General features: G+C 30.8%; 3 protein-coding genes across 4 annotated transcripts; 2 read left to right on the forward strand and 1 right to left on the reverse strand.

Annotated features, from left to right (window-relative positions):
• Positions 1 to 10,928: 10,928 nt before the first annotated feature.
• On the reverse strand, positions 10,929 to 15,756 carry LOC105207217 (ABC transporter G family member 20). Its single transcript, XM_039452208.1, has 7 exons — positions 15,613 to 15,756; positions 15,381 to 15,496; positions 15,215 to 15,285; positions 15,056 to 15,144; positions 14,774 to 14,950; positions 14,591 to 14,677; positions 10,929 to 12,506 (listed from the first exon to the last, which is right to left on the reverse strand). The coding sequence occupies exons 1-7, from the start codon at positions 15,725 to 15,727 to the stop codon at positions 12,295 to 12,297; spliced, it is 867 nt and encodes a 288-aa protein (XP_039308142.1). The 5' UTR covers positions 15,728 to 15,756; the 3' UTR covers positions 10,929 to 12,294.
• A 1,148-nt stretch (positions 15,757 to 16,904) lies between these two features.
• On the forward strand, positions 16,905 to 19,012 carry LOC120358325. Its single transcript, XM_039452212.1, has 7 exons — positions 16,905 to 17,046; positions 17,163 to 17,278; positions 17,374 to 17,444; positions 17,515 to 17,603; positions 17,709 to 17,885; positions 17,982 to 18,068; positions 18,550 to 19,012. Exons 1-7 carry the CDS (start codon positions 16,932 to 16,934, stop codon positions 18,597 to 18,599), a joined length of 705 nt encoding a protein of 234 aa, XP_039308146.1. The 5' UTR covers positions 16,905 to 16,931; the 3' UTR covers positions 18,600 to 19,012.
• Positions 19,013 to 19,528: 516 nt separating this feature from the next.
• On the forward strand, positions 19,529 to 24,201 carry LOC113004486. 2 transcript variants are annotated; one of them, XR_005575287.1, is made up of 4 exons: positions 19,529 to 21,856; positions 22,085 to 22,277; positions 22,352 to 22,842; positions 22,928 to 24,201. XR_005575287.1 is itself a non-coding variant. In XM_039452205.1 (3 exons), the coding sequence occupies exons 1-3, from the start codon at positions 20,942 to 20,944 to the stop codon at positions 22,456 to 22,458; spliced, it is 1,215 nt and encodes a 404-aa protein (XP_039308139.1). In that variant the 5' UTR covers positions 19,529 to 20,941; the 3' UTR covers positions 22,459 to 24,201. The 2 variants fall into 2 exon arrangements, 1 of the variants encoding a protein (XP_039308139.1); XM_039452205.1 differs by having other exon boundaries at positions 22,352 to 24,201.
• The last annotated feature ends 169 nt before the right edge of the window (positions 24,202 to 24,370 follow it).

The following is a 24,370-nucleotide window of genomic DNA, read 5'->3' on the forward strand; positions in this document are numbered from 1 at the left end:
TGAAAATTTTTACAACATTTTTAACCCACGCAATATAAATATAAACTAAGCCTAACTTAATACTAAACCGCATACCTATCTACACGTTCACATACGCACGCGCTATTTGTAACATTTGTATAATTAATCCTATACTTAATACTAAGCCGCATACCTACCCGAATCGCTAACATACACACCAGTTGTTCGTTACATTTACGCATTCTCTCTTATTTCAATTCTTTCCGTTGCTGTCCTTATCTAGCACCGCCAAATTTGTATACATTAAAAATTTTTTATTTCAATAAAATTTTCTCATTTTGTTCTGTTTTCTCTACAAAATCTTGGCGATGCTAAATAAAAAAAGCAATGAAAACGCAGCAAGTGAGTTCGAATGTAGGTCAGTGTCACGAAGATCTTATGACTCTTATTAGAGCTCGTGCATTCGTCTTGTCCTTATTTTGCGTAAACGAATTAAATCGCTGTTACGCAGGATCGGACCAAGTGCTAATCTTTTGCGAGCGAGGGAAGCAGAGGTCTTATCAAATAAAGTAGAGACCTTTTAAGATTAAAATTAATACATTTATTTTAATATAAAAATTTTTAGACATAAATTTTGTTTAATATTTGAATTTATTTAGTATTATAACGTGAAAAGTTTAATACTTAATATTATTATTGATAACGAATAGTTAAGGATATAAATATATATCTATTGTGTATATGTGAATGTATACATATAAATGTGTATGTGTGCGTGTATGGAGGATGACTCATCTTGCGGAGTTCAATTACGGTGGGAAAGTTCAAAAGAAACAGGTTTAAGAATATTTTTTGGAATAAGGTGATTACACCGGTTAGGAATTAACATGATGTTTATTCTAGCAGAAAAAATGATTAATAAAGAGTGGTCAAGACCTTAAGTCGAGTAACAAAGATTCGGAAATACTTAAACTTTAATTGATTACTAACATATTAGAATAGATTATTTGAAGTTTGCTTTCCCCTTGAGGAAAATTTGGAGGATGGGAATCAGACTTCCAGAATTTCTTCGAGAAGTTCTAGTGGGAGCTGGTACACGAAGTTTTTCGCTTCTTCATAGGAAGCTGAGGGAAAAGGAGGTGGATTTTCCTGAGGAAACTCGAAGGCTGGGGAGTAAGAATCCTCGGATGGTCTTTAGACCGGTGAGTCGGGTGATTGATAGAAGAAATCAGGGGAAGGTGATAGAGGAAAATCTGTTGAGGGAGGGTTCAGTTCCCGAAAGCACGCAAGGCGCTCTTTGGCGGTATCAAAAAGAGGAAATGAATACGGAAGAGAAGATCCTGGGGAACGCTCAGGATTGGGTTCTATGTGTGATACAGGGGAGTAAAAAGGGGTGAGAGAGAGAGGAGAAATACATACTTAAATCTAAACGGTTGATTATTTATTGTCGCGGCGCTCACCTGCTCTGCCGATTCCCGGGGCGTTGACGGTTCGCAGCGGCGCGAGCCGTTTATTCTTGTTTTGAGTGGGGTCTTGTTGGCTTTTCACTATAATTAATTGCGATTTCAATTACCGACGTTTTAAGATAGGGCCACTGTTTTCCTTTTTCTTGTTCTTTAAGGAACAATAGATAAACTTAAACAAAAAGGAGTATCCGGGAGAGAGAAAACGAAGGGCTATATGCCGAAGAAAGAAACGCTCGTATAATTTGGTTATTTACTACTAGGTAAGTATGTAGATACCCAGGCGTATTAGCGAAATTGTAACGGCCAAACTGAAATCGATCATCAGAATCTTATCAATCAGAAATAAGAAGTACGGAGCCGTTGATCCCAGTAGTGGTGACGATGATTACGATCACCGACGGCCCTATGATGGTGACTTTGGCATTTTGCAGCATAGTTTTCATGTAGAATAACACATTGTTCATGCCGCACAACTAAAGATATATGAAGAGCATGCACACGAGTATTTGCGTTTTCCAAAAATATGGAATTCTGAATTCCTTCATAATGTCTGCAAATAGTAAATATTTGTTATATTCGTGGAAGTCTTTCAATGCTTGCAATTCCGACTCTACGTCATAATCACGGTGATACCAGAATATCGAAGCTTGTGCTTCCTTTCCCTCCTTGATTTAAATATGCGCCCGTGATGCTCATCATTAGGTTGCCTATTGATAATCCACTTACAGCTAGGACGACTAGTGATCCGCAAAGATCCGCGATTTCACCTATGTAAAGAGAGATAGAGCTGTACGAGGTGTGTTCAAAAAGTATCGCGAATTTTGAATTTTCGCGGGTTACGTATATTCAAATTTCGATCTTTTTGTGGCGTTATGTTGGTACTCATGTCTCTCACTTATGCAGACAAGCTCGGCCATTTTGAATGTTCACTTAATTGTTGACAGCTGCTTTGCTTGCACGTGTTTTGGATCGTCTTCGATTTTTACCTATTCAAAAAAATGGATCAAAGAACCTGTATCAAATTTTGTGTGAAAAACGAAATTAAGTGCGCGGATGCATTCCGAATGTTGACTGTGGCATACGGAGAAGCTACCTTGGACCGAAGCAACGTTTATCGGTGGTACAAAATGTTCTCAGAAGGCCGAGAAGATGTGAACGACGAAGAGCGTGCCGGACGCCCGAGCACTTCAACAACAGACGAAAAAATTAATGAAGTGGAGAAAATGGTATTGGCCAATCGTCGAATCACCGTTAGAGAAGTTGCTGAGGACCTAAACATATCGATTGGCTCGTGCCATTCGATTTTTATCAATGATTTGGGCATGAGACGGGTCGCCGCGAAATTCGTACCAAAATTGCTCAATTGCGACCAAAAACAGCATCGCATGAACATTGCTAATGAGATGTTGGACTCTGTCCGCGACGACCCAAATTTGCTCCAGAGGGTCATAACTGGTGACGAATCGTGGGTTTATGGTTATGACGTGGAAACCAAAGCTCAATCATCTCAATGGAAGCTGCCGCACGAACCAAGACCGAAAAAAGCGCGCCAAGTTCGGTCGAATGTGAAAGTTTTGCTGACAGTTTTCTTCGATTGCAGGGGCGTGGTGCATCATGAGTTCTTGCCACAGGGTAGAACGGTCAATAAGGAATATTACCTGCAAGTTATGCGCAATTTGCGCGAAGCAATCCGCCAGAAACGCCCGGATTTGTGGAAGAACAAAAATTGGCTTTTGCACCACGATAACGCCCCTGCTCACACATCGTTGCTTGTGCGCGACTTTTTGGCCAAAAACAACACACTAATGATGCCGCAGCCACCGTATTCCCCAGATCTGGCCCCCTGTGACTTTTTCTTGTTCCCTAAACTGAAGAGGCCCATGAAAGGACGACGTTACGCTACGCTTGACGAAATAAAGACGGCATCGAAGGAGGAGCTGAACAAGATAAAAAAAAATGATTTTTTGAAGTGCTTCGAAGATTGGAAAAACCGTTGGCACAAGTGTATAATATCTCATGGGGATTACTTTGAAGGGGACAAAATAGATATTCATGAATAAATAAATAATTTTTGAAAAAACACAAAATTCGCGATACTTTTTGAACACACCTCGTACATGATTCTTATACTGATATCAGCTAGTAACCTGGCTGCGAACAGCTATTTCACTCGATTAGCCACAGTTATAAAGAGTTATTGGTAAACTTGTCATGAAGTTTGCTGTTTTTGTGGCAAAATAGTTAATAGCCATAGAACCAGAAATGGCGCCAATTAGCTTGCTTATATATAGGCCTATATAATATTTTATATATAACAAAATATATTTTTTATAAAATAAACATTTGTATACATATTTTTATCTATACATCATTTTGTGATATAAATAAAAATAATATTAATAAAATAATATTTATTATTTCTTTATCGTGTTTAATTGAATATATATACATATTTGTAGCATTCTGAAATGGTTTTATTTGTATTGTTTTATTTCTCTTTCTTATTTTTTTTATAATACAGGTTAATCATAAAATTACTGTGTAATAAAATTTGTCACATCTATCGATAAAATAGATTATAACATACCAAAACTATAAAGAAAAGAATAAAAAATACATATATCTATAACTATCTGTTAAGTTAATAATTTAAATCTAAACCTTATTGCTGCTTTACACTGCGGATTGCAAAACAACATAAGGTATTTTTATAAATCCACAAAAAAATGTTTTTGAAACAAAAGATTTAAAAAAATACTCATATACCTTAACTTGTAAATTTTTTTTATATAGATGACTTATTTTAAAGAAAAAGAAAAGAAAACTGAAACATTATTATTGGTTTTAGAGCTTATTTTATCACTTATTTTACTATCTTATTATTTTTTATAATAAAAATTTAATTTTTATTTCAGATTATTACCCGAAAAAGCAATAAAATGCTTCCTGGATTTCATAAATGTGGGGGTTTATCCAGAAGATTAAAAAATAGAAAAAAAATCAATACCGACATACCACTTTTTGTTTTAAGATTTCTTAAACAAAAACTAAAAATAATTTTGGAAAATATAAACTAAAAATTTCCTTTTATTAGATGATATAATAGTTTCTATAATCGTTTCAAATTTTACAATAATTAAGTTTTTCGTAAGATAAGCAAAAATAAGCATCTGATAATTTATATGCAGTGGTCTTTTAGTTCCGAGATAAGTAGTGTTCGATTGCAGCTCTGAGGTATCTATTGTCTCCAGCTTTTTAAAGTATTCCAGGACTTCCTTATAAGACCAGTGTTTATTCCCCAACTCAGCCCTTCGATCGTAATCCTCGGCGCCGCTTTTTGCGATCATGTAATTTAGCACGCTGCTACCGCCTATTACTCTTCCTCTGGGCCAATTACAACTATTGTTATTCATACCAAGACAGTATTTGTTGGACGATTTCGTTCTATATTTCCAATTAATATCATTGTTTAGCTGCAGCAAGATTAAGTGAAATTGCATTTGAATAAAATTCTTATATACAATTTTTTCTACTAATGTAAACGGAAAAGTAAAGATAAACAAATAACAGTGCATATAAGAATTTTATTCAAATGCAACAGTTATAAGCAAATATTTTTCAATAATTTGAGATATCTATTTAATATTATATTATAATATTGATATAATATTTATATTATAATATCGTAAGAGCCACAACATTAGAATAAAATAAAGTGAAGTCCTTAAGTCCTTTAAGAAATCAAAACGAAGCGTAGAAAAGTATTATGATAAGACTTACCAAAGTGAGAACAGTCACCTGCAAGAGATGTCTGGCGATGAGCAAACCGTACGTGTTGAATGCGTGCACCAGCATTGTCGGTTGCGAAAGAAGAAATTCGTATGAAATGCGCAACGTAATGATAGTATATCTTATAAGAGATAGTATATGTATAAATAAATAACTGTATAAATAAATAACATCTGTAAGCAGTGTATTATCGTGATGACGATAATACACTGCTTACAGATGTTATTTATTTATACAGTTTTGTAATTTGCAAAAAATTTCATATGTGCTATTGTTTTTTAATTTATATTTTTTCATGTATTGTAATAAAAAAAATGTCTGATGTGTGCACATTTATTTTTAACAGAACATAATGACTGATGTAACAACAACGATAATACATTGTTTGGCGACGATAATATCATTTATCGAGACCGCCGCCGTGTATCCATACCGTTACCGTGCGCTTCTTGTCAGGCTCGATTTTTGTGGCGAACACATTTAAATAGAGACAATCTTCATCGCCCTCAATTTGATGTGTTAAAAAGTTCATTTGGATAGCCATGCTTCTATATTTCGAGGCATCTCTACTATCGGACCATGGTTCTGCTAGTACTGAATCTTAAATATATAAAATGCGTTCATACATAGGATTTCCTTTGCATGATACGATTGGGTCAAAAGAAATAACCTTTTTTCCTTCGAAAGAATTGCGTTGGTATAATAATTTTTATAAGAGCATTTTTCAAAATTAATGAATAAACGCTCTAAGTTCCGTATGAATAAGAGATGGCGCGCGCTGAATATTGCTATTTTAATATTTTTTTTCCGTAGCAAATACCTCGCACTTAATAATACTAATTTATATTATGAGCAAATAATATTTAACAATTCAATTAAAAGATTAACTTATATTAGAAGTAAATCAACTATTGAATGATTTTAATAGCTGATGCTACTTTTTTAAATAATTGCGTTTCTCTGAAAATTTTCTTATAAATTTTTCTGATGTAATTAATTAAATTATTTTCTTAATAAACATTTTATATCATTATTTTTTTTTAGTTTTGTTATGTCCAGAAAATTGTTCAAACAATTTATTTTGAATGGAGACGGAGAGCTCGGTTAAATTAAAGAATGAAAGGGTGGAGAGTAATCTAACAATAAGTAAATTATAATCGTATTTTTATTGTGCCTCGATGACATCGTGCAACATGCAAACTTAATAGTAGAAACTTTGACTTAAACGTTCAAAATATGGATTGAGACATATGCTTACATCAATATATGTAAGAAATCCGAAAATACATTTTAAAAAACCATCTCGACACATTAAAGAAGGCTTGAAGTTGGTTAAAGAAGTAAGTATTCTAATTTCCTTAAACAAGAAAATTTTTCACAAAGGACATTCGCTGTACAAGAAATAAGTCGATTGTATTTGTGTATTGCAGGTTGTACCGGATGCATCAAGTCATCAAAATATTGAATATTGTAGGAATTATTAAGTTTGCATGTTGCACGATGTCATCGAGGCACAATAAAAATACGATTACGATTTACTTTTAAATTACTCCCCTCCCTTCCATACTTTAATTTAACCGAGCATCCGTCTCCATCCAAAGTAAATTGTTTTAAAAATTGTCTGGACATAATAAAACTATGTAAGAAAATAACGATATAAAATAATGTTTGTTAAAAAAATATTTTAATTAATTACATCACAGAAAATTATAAGAAAATTTTTAGAGAGACGCGATTATTTAGAAAAGTAGCATCAGCTATTAAAATCATTCAATAGTTGATTTACTTCTAATATAAGTTAATCTTTTAATTGAATTGTTAAATATTATTTGCTCATAATATAAATTAGTAATATTAAGTGCGAAGTATTTGCTATGGAAAAAAAATATTAAAATAGCATAGTTATTCAGCGCGCGCCATCTCTTATTCATACGGAACTTAGAGCGTTTATTCATTAATTTTGAAAAATGCTCTTATAAAAATTATTATACCAACGTAATTCTTTCGAAGGGAAAAAGGTCATTTCTTTCGACCCAATCGTATCACGCAAAGGAAATCCTATGTATGAACGCATTTTATATATTTAAGATTCGGTACTAGCAGAACCATGGTCCGATAGTAGAGACGCCTCGAAATATAGAAGCATGGCTATCCAAATGAACTTTTTAACACATCAAATTGAGGGCGATGAAGATTGCTTCTATTTAAATGTGTTCGCCACAAAAATCGAGCCTGACAAGAAGCGCACGGTTATGGATATACGGCGGCGGTTTTTCTATGGAATCCAATGATGCAATCATGTATGGACCCGATTACGAAAAAGATGTAGTTATGGTTACCTTGAATTAGAGACTATCATCAGGTTATCAAACGACAATAACAAGTGGCTGAGTTTTAAAAACTAGAACAGAAAGATACTGTTTATCATACGTATTTGCCGACCTGGAATGTATCCTTCGTTTTGACACGTTTAACTGTTTCTACTTTATCTACTTTAGGAGCTGGGGATGACTTTGGCACAGCGATTGGTTTAGGTGTCGGAGTAAGAGCAGCAGTTTAGGGATATGAGTGGCTGTTGGTTTAGGCATGGGAGCGGCGGTTAGTGTTGCTGTAAAATCCGTGTCTCATTTTGTTTTTTCTATTTTTACACCTTCAGGATCGGCATTTGGCAACTGTTTTTCATTCGTTGCACGAGAAGATTCTTTCACAATAGCAAAATAGGCGATCTTCGCCTGGAGATTGCGTATTTTGCTATTGCGAAAGAATCTTCTCGCGCAACAAATGAAAAACAGTTGCCGAATGTCGATCCTGAAGGTGTAAAAATAGAAAAAACAAGACACGGATTTTACAACAACACCAACCGCCGCTCCTACGGCTAAATCAACAGCCGCTCATATCCTTAAACTGCTGCTCTTACTCCGACACCTAAACCAATCGCTGTGCCAAAGTCATCCCCAGCTCCTAAAGTAGATAAAGTAGAGATAGTTAAACGGATCAAAACAGAGGACAGCCACTCAAAGTTAGCACAGCGAGAGAATCAATCGGCATTGCCGAAAAGCGACACCAATAATTTCGATACATTCTTTACATGCCTTTTTTAGAAAGGATTAGATAAGAGTAAATTGGAGCTTGGACTACGTTTCCACACACCTTCCAAACGTTCTGTGATTATCAAACTGATAGAGAGAATGTGACGGCCATTAGGGTAAAGTCGGTATTTACGCCGCGCTGGGATGTACGTCGCAGACGTCAGAAAAAGTATAAACAAACAGCATATAGAGAATTCCCTAATTCGTAACTACGCGGTAATCTCAGCAATGTTTGTCGTGCTACTACTAGAAATTACTCAACCGCCTTTGTTGTGGTTCTCTTTGCGACGCAAGTTTTCTCTTCTGCAAGTATCTTAGAATGTTAGAAGATAAAGAGAAAACTATAGAAAGAGACAAAGATAAATGGAAAAAAAGATAAACTAGGAATAGGTAAAGGAAACACGATAGCTACTACACACATTCTCTATTGTAAAGTAATTTCTCATTACTAACAATAGCTTTATCATGCAATAGTGCATTTTAATATTGACTCTTATGCCAGTATTCAAAGTGGAATTTTATTTAAAGACTGTCTTAACCTTTGAACTGTAATGCCAGTCTGACAGTTTAAACCGCTATTAAAATTTTATTTATCAGTAACTTCCTTGACATACACAAAGCCTTCTAAACTCATAGTACCTTCGTATGCCATTAGACCCCATCAAATACTACAATAGTCCCGTCATTATTCGCATCTACGTCTCATTTACACATTTTAATTCTTATTTACTGTGATGTTATTTTAATCTAACTTTGGAGCGCAATTGTACACTTTAATGGTGTACATGTGTATCAAGGATTAATACATATAATGACATAATTTGGTTGACTTTAATTCCTGTTGAAATAGCACGTGAAAAAAAGAACTTGAGCGAACTCGAGTGTGTGTGAAGCTGGCGTATCATTTCGTGGAAACTCACAAAATGTTGAGAGTTCTGGCTTTATTTACAATAGTTTTATAGTTCCTGATAGATAAAAGAAATAGTTCAGGCCTTTAAAGCGAAAAAAACGTATAGGACAAAGTGAGACGCCAGGTTCACGCAGCGTCTCAGTTTGTCCTGAGTCATTTTCCAGACCCAATTCTTGTAGGATTTTAAAAGATCTATAGTTCTAGATGAGTTCTAGAAAGAGTTCTAGCGTTTAACATAGTTTATTTAATAAAAAAAAAAAAATTATTATAAAATATTTATTTTATAATATTACATAATAGAGTTCCGTGTACAAAAAAATATTTTTCCTCCAGTTCTGAATGTATATAAACGCCTTCCGAAGAGTTCCGGTCGATTGCATAATTTATTAGTTAATAATAAATTGTTAACTCCCGCCAAACACGTATTTTGTCATATATGGGTGAGACGCTGGTCTTTATTCGAGAGTTCTGTGTACCAAAAAATATTTTTCCAATAGTTCTTAACGTAACAAAGCGCCTTCCAAAGAGTTCCTTTGTCCTATACGTTTTTTTCGCTTTAAAGGCCTGAACTATTTGTTTTATCTATCAGGAACTATAGAACTATTGTAAATAAAGCCAGAACTCTCAACATTTTGTGAGTTTCCACGAAATGATACGCCAGCTTCACACACACTATAAAACATAAAGTAAAATCATATTACATACAAAAGGATTATAATGAATAAAAATTATGTGAAACTTAAAATTCATATACATATAAAAAACATAAAGTAAAATTTATTACAAAACTTAAGAATAATTTCATATGAAAACTTATTATATATAGAACAAAAGAATAAATTTACTATTTTGCAAATTAATTATCTTTCTAATTGCAAACAAAAACAAATAGCTTGACCAATAAAGTACACAAAGGTTATGTCGCAAATTTTTAAATTATTTCTATCTTATTTATATATTTTTTATGATTGAATATATAATTTATTAGTTTCTTTGGAGTCACAAAATATTATACACTTGGCGTTATGTTTACATGATTTTTTTAAACAATAAAGCAATATATATTACTATAAAGTGGATAACAATATAAATAAAAGCAATTAAGTAAATGATTGATATTTGATTTTAATTTTTAATAAATTAAAAATGTGTATTATTAAAAATAAAAAACAGAATCTAGTTTTTGCTATTTCTTATAAAATGTGAATCTTTACGAATCATCTATAAATTTATATTTTACATTATTATATTTTTCCTGTGATCCGGTCACCGGTAACTATGCATTTGTAGTAAGCATTGGATTCCTAAATCATATTGATAAGTAATCATTAATATATGTTTAATAAAATTAAAATATTGTTATTAAAAGGACATGCCTAAAAAATTCGTGAGAAAAGGAAACATTAAATTTGTTGTACCGTGTTTTGGCAAAACTTGTCCACATTTGTGTTAAGTGGTTTATCATTTTACCATCTTTTGAATCAACTTTAGATAGGGATATATTTAATTCTTTCATCATAGAAGCGTGAAACAAGAACGTTAGTTCCTCGCTATGAGACGCACCTATAAAATGTTTTTATTTAATCGATTATTAAGTCATTGATTAAATTAATAAATAAAAATTTTTTAATTATTTAAAAGAACAATTTATTTTTTAAACTATAATAAATAATTATAAAACGGAACTATCTTTATTTAAATCAAATATTTAGAAACATTCTGAATTATTTTATATTACCATTATGATACGAATGTATTTGTATATCCTCTAAAATTAATAAGTTTTTACATCTTTAGAAAGTTTTCATTTAATTAGTGGTAATACCTGGGAACTTAATACTAAACAGTTTCTTCATAAGAGAATTTTCAGCCTTGTATTTTTTTTGTTTTATATATGTATATATATATATATATATATTTGGCTTTACTGAACTAATTTGGCTTTAAAAAATTTGACCTTTCTCCTTTAAGGTAAATCGGGGGAAGATGTCTTATGCCTTTCTTCAGACATAATTTCACGTTATGAAATTAAACGACGAATAATTAATATAATATTTTTGAGACTTTTATTTATTCGTACTAATAATACAATTAAAATTTCGACATTCTAGATATTTGAGCAAAAAAATTAGGTAAATACTTTAAAACTGACATTGTGCCCAACATATATGAGTAAAATGCCACCTCCTATGAAGGAAGATGTTACAACTATTTAAATAGTATGACATAATAGAAGCATGTTTATCTAGACTAGATAATCAAGTTTAAATCACAAACACACAAAAATAAGTGACAAAATATAAATGAGCAATTAAGGTATCAAGTTCTAGCATTTTCATACTTTTATAAGATTAAACAGCATTTCACAAACTTAAAATGTTTAGAATTATATTAATTTTTATTTTTTAAACTATTTTAATGAAGGTGTCAAGCTCGAACACTTATGATTTGTATAAACTATATTTTACCCCTATGTTAAGAGAAGATATCACTGCAGCTTGTACACATATAACGATTTCACAAAATATTATCTATAACAACCAAGAAACATGACTATGAAACAGTTATCTGATTTTAAAGTAACCATTGAACCAAAGAATATAGTTATTGAACCAAAGAATATAGTTCTTAAATATTATAATGAGTTTATTTCATGACTTATTTTTCTGTATTTTTACAAATTTTTACTGATTCGCCACGATCTCACTCAAGCTTCGCTATCCATCGCCACCGTATCTTTTATTTGACGATAAGAATCAACGCTACTCTCATTTTGCGCTAACACGAGAAATCAACGGCTGTTTCAACTCCTACCTTACACGTACGAGTACCCTGACTTCAAAATTTGAAGTGCCACACCGGTTACTCCGATTTCGCCGGTAGGCAACAATTAGCGCTCCCTTCGCCCATTTACTCCGAAATTGTACTCCTCGAGCCATGACAATAAATTAATAGAACCGTGTCTTAATATCCTCTAATATTATCAAGCGTCTACACATTTTAGTTAGTTGAAATACACTCATACTTCAACTGAACTCATTCTGATTTCTTTCAAAAAAATTGTCTTTTCCAAATATCACTAGATTTTCCGTCTTAAATATAATATAGTCACCAGAAGAATAAACGATATCCATGTTAAACTCGTAAGGATGCCACTTAAAACTTCCCACTTAAATATAGAAGTACCTTTGTAAATGAGTCGTCTCATGGATACGGAGGGCAAACTAATTGGCATAGCGTACATAAACCAGCGAAGATATTTTTGCACTCCCTCCAACGGCCACATAGTTCCTACGATTTTAAATAAATTAATTATGTTTATAAATAAATTACGCAGAAGAGAAGATGGTAATATGGTAATAACCTATTTTCATTTTATTGAATAACTTGGTTTATAATCAATATTTTATATTGAAACTGGAACGATTATTTTAACAAATTCTAGGCTTAAAGTAATAAAATATATTTATTACTTAAGATGTGATTTATAAAAATGTGATGCACTGCATAATCAGTGGAAGAAAGAAAGTGGTGGTAATATGGCTAACCAAAATTAATTTTTAAAAAATTATTTTAGTTAAAAAAAAACACAAAATACTTTGTTACAAAATTATATACTTTTCTATCGTTTAGAATTTTCCTGCGTTCAAAGACTTTAAAGATATCATAAGAAATATCATTTTATTTCTGTTTAATATTAAACAACAAACATAAAATGATATCTCAATGTTTCTGAACATTACTCTTTAGAGTAACAATCGATTTATCGAAGAAATATTTGGATATAATAAATATTTTAATTAAAAAATCATATTAACAAAATTCCACGTTATTGTTTAACTCTGCGTAACTCGAAGTGTGTACAGTCGAATAAAAAGTTAAATAACAAATAATACTCGAGTGTACTCACATTTGTGTGATAATACGCTCAAGTTTGATAACATTGAGGAAGTACGAGGTGTGTTCAAAAAGTATCGCGAATTTTGAATTTTCGCGGGTTACGTATATTCGAATTTCGATCTTTTTGTGGCGTTATGTTGGTACTCATGTCTCTCACTTATGCCGACAAGCTCGGCCATTTTGAATGTTCACTTAATTGTTGACAGCTGCTTTGCTTGCACGTGTTTTGGATCGTCTTCGATTTTTACCTATTCAAAAAAATGGATCAAAGAACCTGTATCAAATTTTGTGTGAAAAACGAAATTAAGTGCGCGGATGCATTCCGAATGTTGACTGTGGCATACGGAGAAGCTACCTTGGACCGAAGCAACGTTTATCGGTGGTACAAAATGTTCTCAGAAGGCCGAGAAGATGTGAACGACGAAGAGCGTGCCGGACGCCCGAGCACTTCAACAACAGACGAAAAAATTAATGAAGTGGAGAAAATGGTATTGGCCAATCGTCGAATCACCGTTAGAGAAGTTGCTGAGGACCTAAACATATCGATTGGCTCGTGCCATTCGATTTTTATCAATGATTTGGGCATGAGACGGGTCGCCGCGAAATTCGTACCAAACGCCCCTGCTCACACATCGTTGCTTGTGCGCGACTTTTTGGCCAAAAACAACACACTAATGATGCCGCAGCCACCGTATTCCCCAGATCTGGCCCCCTGTCACTTTTTCTTGTTCCCTAAACTGAAGAGGCCCATGAAAGGACGACGTTACGCTACGCTTGACGAGATAAAGACGGCATCGAAGGAGGAGCTGAACAAGATAAAAAAAAATGATTTTTTGAAGTGCTTCGAAGATTGGAAAAACCGTTGGCACAAGTGTATAATATCTCATGGGGATTACTTTGAAGGGGACAAAATAGATATTCATGAATAAATAAATAATTTTTGAAAAAACACAAAATTCGCGATACTTTTTGAACACACCTCGTATATGTAATTAAGTGCTAAAATGTACCTTGAAAAAATTTAGAAATGTTTAAAAGTAAAAATGCTTTATAACAATTGTTATAAGTTATTGTGTATTGGATATTAACATCATGCTAAAAAAGCGGCGGGCTACGAATTAAATCATTCCATAAACAATTGTTAGAATTTATCACTTAATAACGGGGATAATGGGGGTCATAATGTCCACAGTAGTCATAATACCCTATTCTCCTCTACATATAATGATAACTTAGTTAACGTGACACAATCTTTAGCGACATGTAATTAATGTTAATTTTCACTAATATTTGTCAAAACTCTTTATGTTGCTATTATATTATTAATGCAATGTATCACTACGTACGTGCGTGATAAAGGAATTTAAATTCACAGAAATATTAAATTTAATAATCGATACGATTTGTTACTATTTAGCAATATTAAATTGAAGTATAATAGCAATTTTCATAAAACAGATAAAATGATGACTTACCGCTAACCATTAGTAGCAGGAGAAAACTTCCAGCCGAAAAGAAATGCGCCACGGCGTGATTTTTGGACCAAACAGAGTTAAATAAACCTAAAATATTAAAATGAATAATTGATGTAATCTCCTGCAATTTCTAAACTGCTGCTGCGTGCTTTTCTTTATGAATCATGTAGAATACCTACTCACCCAATATCAATCCGCAAAAGCCGCTGAGAAATACGACAAAGAATATGAGGAATATCGATCCATTATAATCCGTACTCAATAGAACAAAGAATATGAGAATTAACAGGATGGTATCGATAAGTGCGTTTAAACTCTGGTAAAGAATGTGAGATAGCAAGATTTCTTCTGTCCTGACTCCTAATGCATATTTACATTCGTATTATTACAATAAAAATAAAAAGATAAAAAGTAGTTGTAAAATTAATTTAGATTAGAGTAATTTTAGATTAGAGTCTAAATTACCTTGGACCGCACTTCTGTTCCAGAGACCGTCCGACCGATCTGCGAGTATCAGGTCGGTAGAGATTGTGACACTCAAATAGAAGATAAATCTGCAGAAGGAAAAGTAGTTTAGAAAGAGCAATTGATTTTATTTGTTATCTCGGCCTAATTTTTGCTTACGCTAATATGGCTGACGGTATCGCGAAATCTTTATAATTGTAGTCACTTTTACCATAAATAGGATCTTCAAACTGAAAATGGATTGGAATTTTATATTCTTATTTTAGTTCTGCACAATAGAGATGTATAAATTATAATATAAAATAATAGTAATAATAATATATACTTTAATGGGTAGATCAATCAATTTTATCGAATATTTGCAATCTCTCATAATATCCTGAAGAACTTCCATAAAACGCTTGGATAGCTTTCTCTGTATAAAAAGCCCAGTTTGTGTATCTGCAACAAAAAAACATTTTAAATTTGAAAATATAGTTTAAATAGATTTTTTCTACGCGCGCGCGCACACACAAATTCGTTATGGGATAAATGTTCTGTAGATATAAATAACGTACCACTCATATCGAGGTTAATTGTAATTTCACTGGCGTTAAGATCGGAATCACTCGTGTGAAGTTGATATTGTATTCGGTTTTGCAGACCTTTGGAAAAGTTTTGATTAAAGTGCATTACACCACAGAGTTTTCCATTTTGTACATCACGTTTCGCTTCAGATGAGTCGTGATAATATTCCTGAAAGCAAAGTATTGATAAGAATCATTTAGATTTGATTATTATTTTTATTCTTTCTTAAACCTAGAGTTCTACTATGGGTAAATTTTCACTCAGATGCTAATTCAAGTTTAGTACAGCTTTGATTAAAATTTTGATATCTTAAAATAATAATATTTTGTTTATTAAAATAGAGTCAGTTGTTTTAATATCTTACAACCTGAAAATAAACGAAAAGTATAAAAAACTTAATTTTGCGAATGAATATTCACCCAGAATAATGTAAAAAGGCATGAATAGCACACTCTAGTGTTAATTTATATTACAAAACAAAACTTCTTAGTTCATTTAGGAATAAATCCGTGGGAGAAACACTAAAAAACAAAAATTTATTTTAATCATATACATATCGACTACGTTAATCTTTAAGTCACCTTTATCGCGATAGAATCATTAAAATGATACAGAAATCTGCAGCTGAGATTATTAAAGATGGAGATGCTTTCGTTGTTCCAAACATTGCCAATATTGCTGCCTAAATCACAATTGCCAGCTTCTTCGTTGATTATACCAATTTTGATACCCTTCAGATCTCCGCCAACAGCAAAAGAGAATGCGATGAATGGATAGAATTAATAAGAAGAAATAGTGGAAAACGAGGCCTCTGGAAGAACATATTATTTACAACAAATTAAATATAAGATAGGCAGAGACGGTCATAGCAAGATCTTTATGATGAAATAATGTTTCAAATGTTTTTATTTATTTCAAGCTGCGTGCAATTACTTTCGGTTTCAAACACAGCTCTTGAAAATAAAACATAATTAAATTGAAAATCAACTTATTAATACTACTAATTTGCATTTCTAAAATTTTCTTACACCGAAAAAAGTAAAAAAATCTTTTCGTTGCGAAAAAATTGCCATGTCCATGGTTTGAACCTGGTTCCGCCAACTCTCCGAAAATGGTTTAACCAGTTCGATCATCGAGGCACTCGATAATATTTTTCACAATGAGTGTTATTCAAAGAATGTCTTTAAAGACTGACGTGTAAAGCCGTATAGATTCAAGATTGCAAATTATATACTCGTTGTTGCCTTATATTTAATTTGTTGTATACAATTCGCGATCTTGAATCAATATTGGAAAACTCTGTGGTGTAATGCACTTTAATCAAAACTTTTCCAAAGGTCTGCAAAACCGAATACAATATCAACTTCACACGAGTGATTCCGATCTTAACGCCAGTGAAATTACAATTAACCTCGATATGAGTGGTACGTTATTTATATCTACAGAACATTTATCCCATAACGAATTTGTGTGTGCGCGCGCGCGTAGAAAAAATCTATTTAAACTATATTTTCAAATTTAAAATGTTTTTTTGTTGCAGATACACAAACTGGGCTTTTTATACAGAGAAAGCTATCCAAGCGTTTTATGGAAGTTCTTCAGGATATTATGAGAGATTGCAAATATTCGATAAAATTGATTGATCTACCCATTAAAGTATATATTATTATTACTATTATTTTATATTATAATTTATACATCTCTATTGTGCAGAACTAAAATAAGAATATAAAATTCCAATCCATTTTCAGTTTGAAGATCCTATTTATGGTAAAAGTGACTACAATTATAAAGATTTCGCGATACCGTCAGCCATATTAGCGTAAGCAAAAATTAGGCCGAGATAACAAATAAAATCAATTGCTCTTTCTAAACTACTTTTCCTTCTGCAGATTTATCTTCTATTTGAGTGTCACAATCTCTACCGACCTGATACTCGCAGATCGGTCGGACGGTCTCTGGAACAGAAGTGCGGTCCAAGGTAATTTAGACTCTAATCTAAAATTACTCTAATCTAAATTAATTTTACAACTACTTTTTATCTTTTTATTTTTATTGTAATAATACGAATGTAAATATGCATTAGGAGTCAGGACAGAAGAAATCTTGCTATCTCACATTCTTTACCAGAGTTTAAACGCACTTATCGATACCATCCTGTTAATTCTCATATTCTTTGTTCTATTGAGTACGGATTATAATGGATCGATATTCCTCATATTCTTTGTCGTATTTCTCAGCGGCTTTTGCGGATTGATATTGGGTGAGTAGGTATTCTACATGATTCATAAAGAAAAGCACGCAGCAGCAGTTTAGAAATTGCAGGAGATTACATCAATTATTCATTTTAATATTTTAGGTTTATTTAACTCTGTTTGGTCCAAAAATCACGCCGTGGCGCATTTCTTTTCGGCTGGAAGTTTTCTCCTGCTACTAATGGTTAGCGGTAAGTCATCATTTTATCTGTTTTATGAAAATTGCTATTATACTTCAATTTAATATTGCTAAATAGTAACAAATCGTATCGATTATTAAATTTAATATTTCTGTGAATTTAAATTTCTTTATCACGCACGTACGTAGTGATACATTGCATTAATAATATAATAGCAACATAAAGAGTTTTGACAAATATTAGTGAAAATTAACATTAATTACATGTCGCTAACGAGGGGTCAACCACTAGTGGGAATCATTGTACATTTCTCTATAAATATATTGCGGCAGTACAGAAATAAAACAGGCAATACTAGTAATACGCGCAATACATTAACAATACGTAGCAATAGATGGCAATACGTAGCAATAGATGGCAATACATAGCAATACATTAACAATACGTAGCAATACGTTAGCAATAACTTTGCAATAAATGACAATATTTGAGTAAATTGTATAAATATCAGATTAATGCAGTATTTCTATAGTAGTGTACGGTAATAAAAGAAGTGCAAGGAGTGAAACGCCAAAAAGATAAACAATAACCTAAAAAACGTCTGCAAACACGAACGCGCACAAACACGAGCGACGAGTTTCCTTTGGAAATAAAAATTACTATCTATATTTTGTAACAAAAATGTGAGTATTCATCAGCCAGACAGACCTATATCGCAAATGATTAGGGTAAATTGGGGTATTATGGCCATACGGAAAAGGTGGCCATAGTCTGTAATTTCTCCAGTAATTGCTAAATAGTGCATTTTTATAGTCATTCTGAAAGATAATCAATATTTACAGTAGTTTATATACGTACACTATTCGAAACAATCTTATTCTGAATATTATATAATACTTTTACTTGTAACTACCTGCAAAATTTTGCATGTGTCCTGCTATAACGTCGAATAAATTACTGTTAAGCCATCATAATCAACGTTACGTATATAATAAAGGAAGCTAAATTGTAACATGACTTATAATTTGTGCTCTTATTTTCACTATTTATTTAAATACACCATGATTATCTTTTTCTTACAATTCGGCCAAGATGGCCCACTTTGTTTTTTCATATATTGTTTTTTTTTTAAATTATAAAAATCTGTTTTTTTCCTTACTTTAAAAGAATTATAATTGTTACGTTATTATTGCAATATCAACTTTTAAAAATTTTCATGTTACTATTGCAGTATAATTATAACTAAATCATATATAATTATATATATTTAAGATATATGTATATACGTGTTTATAGTAAATGTATAAAATTATAAGTTTTATTTATCACTTTAGAAAATATTATTATACTTTCATTTTTAACATGAAACGTGTATAGCCAACTGTCCCATAATACTATGGCCATCTTTTCCTTAAAATTTTGATAAGATGGCCAATGCATATGTTATAATATTTTGTTAATATTTGATTTCTAATAAATGTTTTCTCTTTAAATTCAATAATATTATTAACTTTAAGATTCAGTGAAGTGATATGTCAAACATTATTAAAAAAATAATAAAAATAAAAATGCGTTTTTTGCATTTTGAAAAACAATGGCCATCTTACCCAAGTTTATTCTACGAAAGAATACGTTCGTTTCTTTGACACACAGTTAAGTACGATTTACTAAAAAAATTCTATCTACTTTTTTCGATCTCCAATAAAATATACATTTGTAATAAAAAATAATTTTTATTATCGAGATTATATATTTCAGATTTAAAATGGAAGCTGAAAACTTTATTGATAAACTGTTAAATAATTATCATACAAAATTACCAAGTTATATAAAATTACTTTTAAATTATGCAGGCTATGATAATATTATATCGATTTCGAAAATAGATGATGCTTCTATAGCGGAATTAGAAAAGTTCGCAAAAGAAGATTTAACTAAACTTTTAAATGAATTAGTGGAATTATTTATCATGGCAAAATATATCATCGAAATCCATCACTTTTCAAGATTCTTGATGGTTAGGTTACAAGAAACTACTGTTACATTTAAAGGAAATCTGTGTCAAGGAAGTTGAAAATATTTCAAATAAATTTTGTATAAAATGTAATGAGAAAAATAGTACTCGTGAAGGAAAAAAAGAAAAGAGCCAAAAGAAAAGAAACTTTCGCATGACATGCAAAGAGAAGCAGAGGAAGTAATAATTGAAAATGACAAAGAAAATAAAACAGATAATGCTAAAGAATACGTAGAAAATTTGGCTAAAAAATATGTTAAAAGATGTATTGATGAGTACTGTGAAGAACATATTGAAGACTTTATTTAAAAAATTGATAATTTAAAGGTCACAATGGATAATGAAAATTATTATGCAAAAATTAAATGCTGCTTCTGCGATTTTATTTCCACAGGATATTCGGTAAAAAATTCTGGAATTGGAAGAAAATGGATATTATCTAATTTTAATAAGCACATTTTAATTCATATGAAAAATAGAAGAAACAAAAAACAGAGAAAAGAAAACAAACCTAACAATACTTTACTTTCATTTATAAAAGTACAAAATAACAATTCTTTTGCAAGTTCACTTCCAAGTTCACTTCCGAGTTCAACTCAAAGCGAAAATAAAATTCAAAATAACATAAATATTTTATCTGAAATTACTGTTACTAATAGTTTGGCCAACACTAATGCCAATACTATTCAAAATGCGGAAATTTATATTTCGCCAAATATAAATCCCATAGAATTAAATGCATTTTCTTTGACAAACAGCTCGAAAACAACCTGAGTTACAACCATTATGTCCAAGTGTAACCGATTGCAGTGAAACTTCTAATTTATTAGAATTATCGGATTTTTACGAACGCAGAATTATTGAAGAGGCTAATAATTCTGCAACGTTAAATAATGAGCCTCAACTACAAATGGAAAAGAATGCAAAAGTAGATGTCATGAGTAGACAACAACGAAAACTAAAAAAATTTGAAGCATTTGATGAATCCCAGACTAAAATTACAGATTATTTTCTTAAAACTATTACAAAAATTATTGAAGACCATCCTGATTTACAAAATACTTTGTTAAGTATCGCTAATACAGAAAATACAAGCAATTTTGCAAATATAAGTTCATTCTTAGAATGTTTAAAAGATACGGCAATGAAGAATATCAAACGCAAGAAACATGGAAACAAATTTACTAGCCCTTTAAAACTTTTTAGTTTATATATTTTCATTGTTGGTGGTCGTGTGCTCTATGAACTTTTACATGCGAATCTACAAAGTATATTACCATCAATTACAACAATTAACAGATTAATAGATAAGGAAAGTAATATAGTCAATGGAATAGTTCGATTAAAAGAATTAAAATTGTTCTTAATAAAACGAAATTATCCTTTAAATGTATTTATTTCTGAACATCAAACCGCAATAATTAAGAACATAGCATATGATTCTAAAAGTAATCAAATGATTGGCTTTGTGTCTTCATGTAAAAAGAATGGATTTCCCAAAAATAATTTTTATGTAAATTCTGTAAAAGACATTGAAAATGCCTTTTCAAAATATGTTGTTGGCTGTAATGCCTATGTGTACATGGCTCAACCGCTTATTGATAACGCACCAGCATTTTGTTTAACAGTTTTTGCAAGTGATGATAATAGATTTAATCATAATGACGTCTTAGCTAGATGGACGTTCTTAAAAAATGAACTTGAAAAACTTGATATACAAATAACTGGATTTTCAAATGACGGTGATACAAGGTGCTTAAAAGACATGAGAATATGGTCTAAAATTCCTTTATTGTCTAAAAATCCATATTCTCCTTACTTTCAGGTGAGTAATTCATTCATTTCTATTTTTTTCAAGCAAGTTGTTAAATTAACAATGTTGTCAATTAGAATCAATCAAATTTCTGTTTCAAATTGCAAATATAGAACAATAGAATAATTTGTTATATTAATAATATTACTATTTAACTATACTAATATATAACTAATTTAACAACTTTAATTAAAAAATAATGTAACAACCTGTGCGAATTATTTTAATTATTTATTTTAGATAGAATTTGATATAAAAAAACCAGTATGTATTCAAGACACAGTTCATATTGGAACAAAAATAAAAACAAGATTTTTAAAACCGAATGTATTTTTACCGATGGGCTCAAAAATTGTCTCTCCAGAACATGTGAAAAAATTAATAAAGCAATTTTCTAAAGATAAACATTTATTATGTGACAGTGATCTTGAACGTATGTTTAATTTAGTTTAATTAATATATGAAATATTGTATTATTTATCTAAAATTCTAAAAATTATTTTTCAGCAAAAGATAAGATGAATTTTGATGCAGTTAAAAAATTATGTGCGCCTCGAGTAACGGAATTATTATCTGCTATTCCAAATAGCCAGAGTAACAATTTCTTATTTTAATTAAACGTATATTAAATTCTTTTTTAAATAAAAAATTAAAAATTGAAGAGCGCATATATTCCATGTGGCACGCAACATTTTTTTTAAGATTGTGGAGAAGGTGGTTACAAGAAAATAACTACAGTATTGATAAAAATGTTATAACTTCTAATGCTTACACGTCCATAGAATTAAATGCACATGGTTTATTAATATTGATTGAAAAATTACGAGAAAATAATCAGTTTACACCTTGGTTATGTAGCAGTCAACCATGTGAAAAAATTTTCAGACAAATAAAATCCATGACATCTACTTTCTCAACAATAACTAATTTTAATTTATTGAGCATTTTGAGACATTTAAATCGAGTGCAACTTTTAAACGACATAAGTACTGACTTAAGTAAGTTTAATTCATAATATTTTAATTAAATTTATACATAATTATAAAAGTTCAATTTACTTTAATAATATATTCTTATTTCAAGGCGATACATTTCTATTTCCACGAGAAGAAAATAATAGATTAGGAATTTCTTCAGATAGAACTTTAAATTCTGATGAAATTCCATCTACAAAAAAAATTTTACATATTTTGGACACCGCTAAAAATGATGCACTAAATATTGCAATAAAATTAGAAATGAATATGAATGAAGACATAATAAAGGAAAGTTTTGAAGAGATCAACATTCGACATTTAATTGACGAAGAGGAAAATGAAGAAGAAGAGGAAAATAATGATGATATTATAGAACAACAAAATGAAGATATTGTATCTGCCAGTGAAGATTTCGGAAATTTCGAAGATTTGGAAAATTTGCCAAATGATATTTTAATATTTAAAAATTAAACAAAATTAAATTTAAGAGATTATACAACTAACTGTACAGAAAGTAATAAAGGTTTATTTTTAGATGTGAACGTTAATGGAAAAAAATATGTTGTGAGAAAATCTTCGCTCTGTTGGATATATCAAAATAAAAATAGATTGTCTAATGACAGATTATATCGAGTTCGTGGTATGAACATTGCAAATACAAATGAAAAGTCGAGTGAAAAATTGAAGATAGAATGTGAAAAATATAGGTACATTAGAATTTTTGTAAAATTTTTTTACTGCTGAATATTTTAAACTTAATATTTTATAAAATAACTGTATTATTAATTGTATTATTGATATTTAGAAAATCATCTGTCGTCAACATTCACCCAACAAAATTTTGTTTTATGGTCGGAAGTCAGTCAGAGTTTTTTCCAAAAGAGCACTTTGCTTCAGATGAAGCTTGGGAGCGATTTGTAAGAGTTATGGCTGCTGAAAAATCTAAAAAATCTGCTATCCATATGAAGTTAACTAAAAAAGAAAAAATAAATACTAATATAAGAGAACTAATCAAAATCATGAAAGAGAAACAGTTTTCTAAAGCTGCTGAATGTTTACAGGTAAATTTGTAATTATATGTAGCAGTACAGTTTCAATATACACTTCAATCATATATTATGTAATGGAAAAATTCATATAATTTTTTCCTGTAATATTATTTAATATTAATAACTATAATTAATTTTAATTAAATAATTACAGTTAAATATAAGTATAAATATAATTAATATACATAAATAAATATAAATTGTAATTATATTTCAATCAATTGTATTTTTATGTTTAATTGTTTTTATATAAAATGTACTTTGTACTATAATTGAACCATAAAGTGTGTAATTATGAGAGAAATTTAAATATACAATCATTAGCATCATATATTACAGTCCATTGAACTATGTTAATATGCATTGTTTATTTTCACATAGGATGCAGAAATGATCGATAAACCAATTTTTATTTCACAGAGCTTATTTTGTTTGAAAATAGTCATTTTAATAATTGCCAATAGTCACTTAGTCAATAAATGTTATTTTTTAAACAGATT

Source organism: Solenopsis invicta, chromosome 7 (assembly GCF_016802725.1).
Source record: "Solenopsis invicta isolate M01_SB chromosome 7, UNIL_Sinv_3.0, whole genome shotgun sequence".
NCBI classification, from domain to species: domain Eukaryota; kingdom Metazoa; phylum Arthropoda; class Insecta; order Hymenoptera; family Formicidae; genus Solenopsis; species Solenopsis invicta.